This window comes from Arachis ipaensis, chromosome B8, assembly GCF_059453495.1.
Source record: "Arachis ipaensis isolate K30076 ecotype BB chromosome B8, ASM5945349v1, whole genome shotgun sequence".
NCBI classification, from domain to species: Eukaryota; Viridiplantae; Streptophyta; class Magnoliopsida; order Fabales; family Fabaceae; genus Arachis; species Arachis ipaensis.
This window is the reverse complement of record NC_142443.1, coordinates 128,201,790-128,212,439: the sequence shown is the minus strand read 5'-3', so window position 1 is coordinate 128,212,439 and position 10,650 is coordinate 128,201,790. Positions and strand designations below refer to the sequence as shown.

General features: G+C 28.6%; 1 protein-coding gene across 1 annotated transcript; it reads right to left on the bottom strand.

The window, feature by feature from the left end:
• Positions 1-704: 704 nt before the first annotated feature.
• On the bottom strand, positions 705-10,114 carry LOC107614044 (protein NRT1/ PTR FAMILY 5.4). Its single transcript, XM_016316258.3, has 5 exons — positions 9,739-10,114; positions 8,748-8,965; positions 5,452-5,694; positions 2,692-2,972; positions 705-1,867 (listed from the first exon to the last, which is right to left on the bottom strand). The coding sequence occupies exons 1-5, from the start codon at positions 9,824-9,826 to the stop codon at positions 985-987; spliced, it is 1,713 nt and encodes a 570-aa protein (XP_016171744.1). The 5' UTR covers positions 9,827-10,114; the 3' UTR covers positions 705-984.
• Positions 10,115-10,650: the final 536 nt, after the last annotated feature.

The following is a 10,650-nucleotide window of genomic DNA, read 5'->3' as shown; positions in this document are numbered from 1 at the left end:
ATTCCATAATACTTTAAATAAATTGGACGGGTTTTTTTGAAAGACCGAAATTTTTTTTTTCTTAAATTGGCGGCGGTTTTAAACCGCCTCTGTTTGGATTTAAAAAGTGTAGAAACTTCTAGATTTGGCGGCGGTTTGCAACCGCCGGTAACATTGAGTGAAACTAATGTCCTATATAGCGGCGGTTTTATAAAATGCCCTTAAATTGGTTTCAACTTGGACATATCGTGCTAACTTGCGGCGGTTCGAAAACCGCCGGTAAATATAAAGTAAATCGTGTCAGAGTCATTTGGCGGCGGTTTTATATTGTGTGCTGCAAAAATTTGATTTTGCGGCGGTTATACCGGCGGTTTGTGAAAATCGCCGCCAAACGCAATCCCGGCGCCCATATCCATGGCGATTCTATTAATCGCCGGCATTTGATTTTGCGGCGGTTTAAAACCGCCGCTAATCAAAGAAAAAACCGCCGCCAATTCCCGCCTCTCTTGTAGTGATAACACACAAAAAACTTCTATATCCAAATTTTTTAACCTTGGGTTCAACACCTCTTATTTTCATCTTTGTGAATAACACAAAAAAAACTTCCATATCCAAATTTTTTAACCGAACATTGCGTGTGCTGAACTTCTTTCTGCATGTATGCGGTATATATACGGTATTTGACCAAATATAATGTACATGCATGTATCACAAATGCTTCTATGTGTGTAAGAAGAATCCAGTAGCCAATTCTATTTGCTTTTATCTTAAACATATATAAACATGGACAAAGGGCAGAATTGCAAAAGCAAAGATATCATATCTAATACTAAGGTAACCATAATAAGGCAATGCATTGAATGTGCCAAACCTTACCCAGTTACCCTTACCCTAAAACATTTTATAAAACAAGAAACAATGCATGCACTAAAAGCCAAGGTGTAATTATTGATGAAACTACACCATATAGATATCTTGGTTTACTCTTCTTCTAAGTTCTAAGTATCAGACTCTTGGACGGTATTTGCTGAATCTGAAACCTTGATTGTTGCTACTTCTTTCAGCCTCATCCACCTTTTTGTACACATAAGACTTGGCTATCAACAAATACACACACAAACTCCCAACACTTAATCCAGCCAAGACCCAATAATAGTAATCAAGGTGTGCCCTGTTTATATTGTTACCCAACCATTTTTCACCGCTTCTTGAGCTTATGTCCTCCACAATAGCTATAACTATATTGCTAGCAAAGCTTCCGGCTCCTAATATGCTTATATAGGCGGCCGCGCCCAAACTCCTCATTGCATCTGGCATTTGATCATAGAACAATTCTTGCAGGCCGACGATTGCGAAGGCATCAGAAACGCCGGTTATCATGTACTGAGGAAGCATCCACCAAACGCTCATAGGTATGACTGCTTTGGGGTCATCAATGAGTCCGTGGTCTCTAGCCACGCCAATCCTTTTGGTCTCCACGAGTGCTGACACGACCATGGTCAAAATAGACAAGGCTAGACCAACTCCAATCCTTTGTAAGACCGTTATACCGGCCGGATGGCCTGTGAATTTCCTGGCCAGGGGGACGAAAATCCGGTCATAGATTGGAACGGCCAGAAGGATGAAGACTCCGACGAAGCCTTGGAGGGATGCCGGAGGGATTTGGAAGTGGGGCCCTATGGAACGGACTAATGTGCTTCCTTGCTTTGTGAAGTATGTGTGGACTTGGGATTGGACAACACAGAACATCAAGCAACTTAGCCATATAGGGATTAGGCGAAGGACAAGCTTTACTTCTTCTACTTGAGTCACTGAACATAGCCTCCATGGATTTCTTGTTTTGCTTGTTGCATCAACTTCATCTATGATCATTGCTTTGTCCAAAAAGCTGTTTACAATTTACACAGTAGAATTTTGTTTAGGGGTATTTCCTCTATGATAATGTGTCGTAACAAAATAACAATAATGATTCCAAGACAAAACAAAATCACCTCAAATAATGTTATTTTATTTAGTCTTGTGTAGTTATAGATGTTATATGTATAAAATTATGAAGGGAGTTATTTAGATAAAGATGTTTAAAATGTTTTTTTTTTTAAAGATGTTTTTTAATAATTAAAATTCAATAAAATATAAGCAATTAAACCATTTTTTTGTCTAAATTAAATCATATAAATTGATTTGGTCGAAAAATCGATAAATTAAGTATTGAATTGGTCTAAATTAATATTTTTTTAATAAAAAATTACTACAATAATTTTGTTGTTGAAAATGACTAAAATACTCTTATTATATATATATACAGAAATATTTGATAATTAAAGAAAATTAGCCAAAAATAATTATAATTTATCTTATTTAATATTCATGAATTGTTACAATAAATGAGAAAAATTTTAACTATTTTCTTTTGTCTCTAACCGTACCACAAAATAAATCGTCCACTATTGAAGAAGGAAAAAAAATCAACACAAATAAGCCCGATCAATGCACACACAATGAATATTCAATGGGATTGGATAATTAATGTAACCTTCCTTCCAAAAACCGGTCAATTTAGTTTTGAAAAATTTTACAATGAATTCATAAGTCTTTGATAGAATGAAACGAAGACTTCGGGAAAGATAAAAGTTGTCCGGTATTATAATCTTTTTAGAGACAGACTTGGTATTCTTCTGTAGGAATTTATAAATAGAGAAGAGTGGCACTTACCTACACTGTTGAGTGTGCTGCAAGGCGTGAAATTTGAGTTGATGATCATGGAGCTGGTTATGCTCCTCCTCGTCCACCCCATAGTAATAATCAGTGTGGCCGGACTTGTCCTTCACGCGCCACTTGCGCGCCGCCGCCACGAAGACTTGGGCCATCCTAGTGAATGGGCTTCCTTGTGGGCTTTCCTTTCTATACCTATTGATTCCCAACAAGAAAAGTGCCAACGCTATTGCCAGCACTCCTACCAGCACTCCTAATCCTACTCCCCATCCAACATTGTCCTGCTCATATATATTTAAAATTAATAAATTAAAAATAAAAAGAAGAAAAAAGAGAAATCACCAATTCACCATGGATAATTAGAATTATCTTATTGGCCCATTCAGTAAAATGATGATGCTAGATCATGTCATGAAAAAGGAGTGATTTATATGGAAAGTGATTTAATTTTACTTGAAAACTTTAAATTACATAATTTTCTTTCTTTAGCTTATTGTGTGAAATTTATATGCTTCTAATTTGAATTAATATGGATACATGGATAAAGTATTTTTTTTGTTTAACATTTTTACAATATCTTTTAATTTACATTATCATTCATGTAGCGAGATGTGTGTATGTTGGTTTATATTAGATAAAGGAATTTTGTATTAAAAATATAAATTAAAGTCTTTACTTACTGTTACAAAAAAAATGTGTTACATCGTTAGTTAAAATTGAATATTCACTCCATATTTCAGAGAATTGTCAAAATAATGTTTTTTTTTTTTTTTAATATTGAGCTGATCTAACAATGTATAGCCCATTAGATTTCTTTTTGTATGTGATCTTAAGTTTGGGTTGTAAGGATGATACCAAAATCAATAATGTTGGAAGGGTAGCCACAAACTTTAGGCCGATATGGTAATAAGATTCAGACATGGGAAAATAACAAAATACAAATTTCAACCAAGTTGGGTTGGTTTAGTGATTAGTTCACTAATCTGCTTAAGTAAGTGTTGGGGGTTTGAATCCCGCCTTGTGCATGCAGTAACTTATTGGCCAGCGACAAACTCTTAAATAGAATTCAGTACTGCAGCGGATTAATCCTTGGCCTACCAGACTGAGAAATACCGTGGAAAATAAAAAAAAAAAATACAAATTTCAATCATATCTTTACAAAAATATTTAATTGATACTTGAATTATTTTGATAAAAAAAATTTAATTAAGTTAGTCTAATAATTTAATAGTATAGTAAAAATTAGTTAAAAAAGAAGAAAAAAGCACACAAGATAAAAAGAAAAAAAAAAACTTGTTAAACTTGGGTATTAAAATAACTTGTGCACCCAGTATTATGTTATAGATAATAGTGTAAGACATGATCTTTTATAATGTTGACATGCCACAATTAGCATCTTATTTAATTATATTTTAGCAACTGTTTTTTTTTTTTCTGTAAAATATTAAAATAATAAATAAGAGTGAATAATGATCCGCTTGGCTCACTTTTACAGTAGATAATTCCTTTCGCCTAATGTGCCCACATATGATGCATTAAGACCACCATGAAGAATATATTATTCCTATTTGTTTATGTTGGTGAAATTTGTCGGGCTACACACGGATCAGATCGGATCGGATGTAGCCTATAATTCTATTTGATTTATACTGTATTCATTAAATCGGATCGGATATGATATCCGCATTTTTTTAAGTTAGATCCGACTCGATCCGCATACTTGTGAATCAGATTGGATATCGGATATATCCGCATAAATAAAAAATTGTTTTAAGGTCCTTTTTGCCTCTAGAAAATCTATCTTTTCACCTGTTTAAACTTATTTACTCTTAAAATATTAACAATAAAAATTCTCTTGAATAACAAAAGAAAAATAATACCACAAGATCTAAGTTTAATTATTCTAAATTAAAATACAACATAAAAAATTAAAAACAAGATATCATAAAATTCATAAAACAACACACTAAAATTTATATCACATTAGGTTTACTTTCTTAAACTATACTATTTATATAAGACGTGCGGATATGCAGATTGAATTCGCGAATATCACTGCCAAATTCACAATCCAATTCTACCATAGTGCGAATCGGATAATATCCGTAAAATTTATATCGAATGCGGATAATTATCACGAATATTATCCGATTCATGTACCGCCTAGAAATTTGAGCCTCAAAAAACAAAATGTTTGTAATCCATAAATTTTTCCTTGTATGAGATCATCATCACCCAATATATTAGTGAATTTTATAATATTTTTATTATGGTGTTTAAATTGTTTAATTTATTTTTAAGAATAAAAAATAAAATATTTAAAATTTAATAAATATTATTTATTTATTTTTTTGAATAAGTTAGGTACAATATTAAAAGCACAGTAGCATTCACCATATATATTACTATATTTTCCATTATTATTGGTTTATGCAACAATTTTTATACCGCCGTCCAGAACTTTTACTTTATATTTTATTAAGAGTTTAATTTTTATATACTAATAGTATAAAACATTTTATACAATTGTATTATTATAATTATTCTTTTAGATGATTATTCACACTGTCAATATAAAAATTACTTATTTTACTAATGTAATTTTATGTGATTGGATGTACGTATAAAATGGTTTTACAGTATACATATTATTTACAAATAAATTTATTTTATAAGAAAATACTCTTCTAATAATTTTTAATATCAATTAATATATAAAAAAATAATACTCTTAAGATTGTGGTTAATTAGCATAATTACCTGAAGATATATGACTACAAAAACTGCAGCAGCAGAACCAGCAACAATGCCCAAGTACCACCAATTGAAGAAGGAACTTTTGGCTTCCTTTTCCTCCGGCGTGTCCTCGTCGAATTGATCGGCGGCGAAGGTTTGGACGCACGGCTTGTGCCCTCCATCGCCGATTGACAACACGTACAGCGCCAAGAAGAATAGCGTTGTGTGTTTAACTACCGACACTGATAGTGTCAAGAAAATCATCCCCTGTATTGTGTTAAATATGATGTCACAGTCCTTTTCAAAATAGAAAAGAAAAAAAATCACTCTGATGATAACATTAACAGAAATATTATTTTTTTTCACCAATATATTTTCATACATACATATTATACATATAAATTAAAATACATATGCATATAAATTAATATAGTTTTCATGCATACATATACATATAAATTAATACAACATAATTTGCAAACTTCTCATGTTTCATAGAATCTGCATACAATTTTGCGTTCCTTTATAACTTAAAATCAATATTAACAATATATTACTACTCAAAATTTTACCGCATACTTCTTTTTTTTTATATTGATTTTTCTGTTTGAGAGTTGCATGTGGCATTATTAGTGTTTGAGACCATTCTATGAATGTTGACAAAAAATTATTGACAACCTACCAAAATTGAAGAATAAATAAATAAAAGATGAGAAGTGGTGCATTTTTTTTTCAAAATAAATTATATTTTCTTTTTCTACAAAATATCTAAGTAATACTTCTCTCTTATTTATTTATAAAATATATACTTTCATCTCCTGTAAAATTTAAAAAATATATATACTTTAATTCATTCAACCAAAATACCATTTAATAGTTATTATAATTATGCATATATATATATATATATATATTTAATGTAACAAATTTTATTTATTTGTAATGTTTTATTATTAATCATAAGATATATAAAAAGTTTAAATAAAATAATTTTATAACAAGTTAAAATATTTTATAATGCTATAAATATTAAAAATAAATAAAATTTATTACAATAATAAATATATAACTTATAGTATTATTATTTGAATCAGCTAAATAATTATCATTAATTTGTATATAATTATAATAATTATTAAATGGTATTTTAGTTAAATAAATTGAAATATATATTATTTTATAAATAGAAAAAATATAATATCATTTAGATAAAATGAAAATGTCAGTTTCTCATAAAAAATAATAAAAAATACGATTTATTAAATTTAATTAAATTTCACATCTACACTTATGGGTACTTTCACATAACTGTAACAGGTAAGCGCATGCATGTTGCATGGGCTGAGTAATGTATAATGTGGACAAAAATCCTACCAAAAAAAATGTGCAAATCTTATAATGGGAATATTGGAATCATACACTTTATGTACGAGTCCCCTTTCACGGCTGATTTTTTTTTCTCGAGTAATATATCCAAATATTATAACTTTTGGTATTTTTTAAAATTATAAAAAACACATAAATTAAAAATTAAAATTTTTTTATCTTATATTTTTAATTTTTTTTAAATAAAAATTAGACGATCTGATTTCAAAAATAAAAAAACTCAATTTTTGGACTCCAGAAATCGAATAGTTTAATTTATATATTTTTAAAAAATCAAAAGATTTTATTTTTATATTTTAAATGGTAATGTTAGGAAAACAAAAAAATACAGCCAGAATTTATTTTATTTAATATTCATTAATTATCACAATAATTAATAAATACTAAATAAAATAAATTATAGTTATTTTTGACTGATTTTCTTTGGTTACCAAATATTTTCGATAAAATTAACATCCCCAACCATATATAATTCAATTTTTTCTAATCGGTTTAACAGAATATTTTTTATTTCTATGTTTTGAAAAGATAAATAAGCTTTCTGACATTTCAAACAAGTCAACTTGAAGGGTTTTAAATAGATAAAAAATTTGGAATTTCATTGAAACCAATTACTATAACATAAATTTTTTTCCCTAATTTTTCGGTGACCAAATTTTTTTCGTAATTAATATTTCAAGATTTTAAAGGGAAAATCGTAAACCATTTATTTTATTTTATATTTTTAGATAAAAAAAATCTGAATAAAATAGTGGTTATAAGAATTTTCATGAATTTATTGTGATATTGATGGTTCGTAGTCGTACAGCTTGCTAGACCCAATACATATGACTAATAAAATTGGAAAATTTTCAAGTGTACTCGATATACTTAAAAACTTTCCAATAAAATTATTGTTACATCACATACCACCGATTGCATTAGATTCCGTGCAAGAAGCCAAGAATCAAGAAACTAAGAAAACACATTATTATTGGATTTATCTATGATGTATTTTAAAGAAATAGGTTAAGATTATAACTTAAAATTTTTTTTATTAAAGATATAAAAATTTAAATTTTTAAACCATTTATTTTATATTTATTAAATAAAAATATTTAAAATTTTTATTAATGATAAATTTATCATATACATATTAACTAAACCCTAATTTAATACTACCAAACAACATAACAATTATGGAATACGTATATTTTGACGGGAGTTAATATGTATTGGAACTGCAACTTCAATAGAATATTTGTGAACTCTCACTTTTCATATTTGCGAAAAAAAAATCGATTTAAACTTAAAATTTGTATTGAAATAGATAAATAAAATAAAATTAATTATACTCTAGAGAGATAATATCATTTTAATAAAAAATTAATAAAATTTTATTATTTATATAATTATTTTGATAAAATAATTAAAAAAGATCTAAAATTTAAATTAAATATAAACTGAATATTGAAATGACGAATTTTATATTTAGTATCAAATTACTATTTATGATATATAATTCTATAAATGCTAAAAATAAAATTGAAATTACTCTGAAAAATATGTTAAGGTTCTTAATTAAAAAGTTCTTATGAAAAATTAAATTATTTTAATTTTTTAATATATAAATTTAAGATAAAATTAAAAACAAAAGAATTATAATAATTTAATGAATGTTCTTAGAATTCATAATAATTAAACCTAACATCATTAATAATGAAAATCTATACTATATAAAATGAGATATTGGAAGGATTGGGTGTTTAATTTTTTTTTAAATATCTTTTATTATATATAATTGATAAAATTTATTTTTTTAGTTAAATTATAAATTACTTATCATCTTTAATAACTTAGTTTCTATTATTTAAATACACATTTAATAAATAAAAGAATGAATTAATAGACGTGATACACTAGTAGTAACAATGAAAATTTTATGGAGAATTTACCAGGAGATAAATAAGTGAAGATAAGAGAATGGTTCTGAAGCGACCGAGACAGGAATCTGCAATGAAGCCACCAAGCAAAGGGAAGAGGGAGGAAACACCAACCCAAGTGTTGACATTTTTTGCGGCGGTTGTTATTGGTTCGTTCAAAACATTTGTGAGATATGTGATAAGATTGCTCGCCAAACCTTGGTATGCAAATCTCTCCGCAAATTCCACGACTGTGAAACATATAAATAGTCATCATCACATAAAAATAGGATATTATTATTAGTATTATTATTATTATTATTATTGTAAATTTTTCATTCATTAAAAATATAAATTTTGTAATTATTTATTTATTTATTTTTCGCTCTCTTCTGGCTGGATCAGCTGTCAGCTCACACTCTCACACCCAAGCACGAAGCACCATCACGAATTCACTCTACTCTCTCTCTCTCTCTCTCTCAGAAAAAAAAAAGCATCTCTCTCTTCTCTTCGCTCTAATGAACATGAACATGGACAAGAACAAGCACATAGATCTCTCATAGGGGGAAAGTGATAGATCGCCACTGCACTGGAATGAAGAAGATGAATTGCATGGCGGCCGTGGTTTCTCTCTCATCGTTCTCCCTCCATCGCCACCGCCGCCGTGTCGCTGCCATCTCTCTCATCAGCATCTCTATTTAAACTAATTTTTTTTATTTTCCTGTTTTACCCCTTTTCAATGTTCATTTAAGTTATCTATTGTTTTAATTGTTTATTGATTTGTTCTATATATTGTTGATTCCCATTGCAAATACGTTGATATCAGTGTTTAGTTATCTATTTTTTATTATTATTTTTTTGGTGGTGGGGGGAGGCTGTAGGTTGTTTAAAAGAATGGGTGAGATCCCCAAAATGAATGAAATTTGGTGATGAAAATGGAGTGTAGAAGAGAAGAGAGAGAAATAAGGGGTATTATTGGGAGAAAGGACAATTATTAATGAAATCGAAGAATTGGAAAACTCACATATAATGTAGATGGCAGCATGCCAACCACCTTTCTTAGTGTGGTGAATGATGAGGGAGTTGCTCTTGCTGCTGGGGCTATCTGCCATGGTAGTTGGAAGCTATAAAGCAAAGGTTATTAGGGATGGTAACTTTCTTAGTGTTTTGGGCGAATCAAGTTTTGAGACGCTTTGAGGGAGGATTTGGTGCTCCTATATAGGCACGAATCTATCACTAGTGAGTGACCTATGTTTTTGGATTTTGTGTGCCGAGTGCCAACTGCACTAATAATTAATAAATTTGGACCAAAGGAAAAGTAAAAGGAGATTGGTTGCTAGTAGTAGTGCCAGGTTTACCACGGAACATGCCATAAATGAAAAACGTTTACTACTTTAATTCGTTCTTAATTTAGTTAAGAGAATATATTTAAAATGTTTTAGTTCGTCTAATATATTTAAACGCATAAAAAATCTTACAAGATTTACAAAGTAAATATCTAGAGTGTCCCAACATTTTAAATTTGACATCTTCTATACTTTCTCATCTTCGTCTCTAATAAATTTGTTTTACTTTAGAAGTTTTTTAGAATTATTCTAGTGAGACAGATTAATTTTTCTTTTGTTTTTAGTAATTTTTAATTAATATATATGTTAGACAAATAAAATTTTAACAAATTTTATTAATAATTTAATTTTTAAAAATAATCATTATAACTTATAAGAAAAATTAATTTAGCTTACGAAAGAATTCATTTTTGTTGAGAATTTTTAGAGTGAAAAAAGTGTTAGATATAAAATTTTTTGAAAATCAATTTAGATATTTACCAGATTTATACATAGTTATTAATTAAAATGTTTTGACCAACTTTTTTATTTATGACCTCCCTAACAAGTATTCTTAACAAAATCTTTTAATTAATTCTCTTTTTCGGACA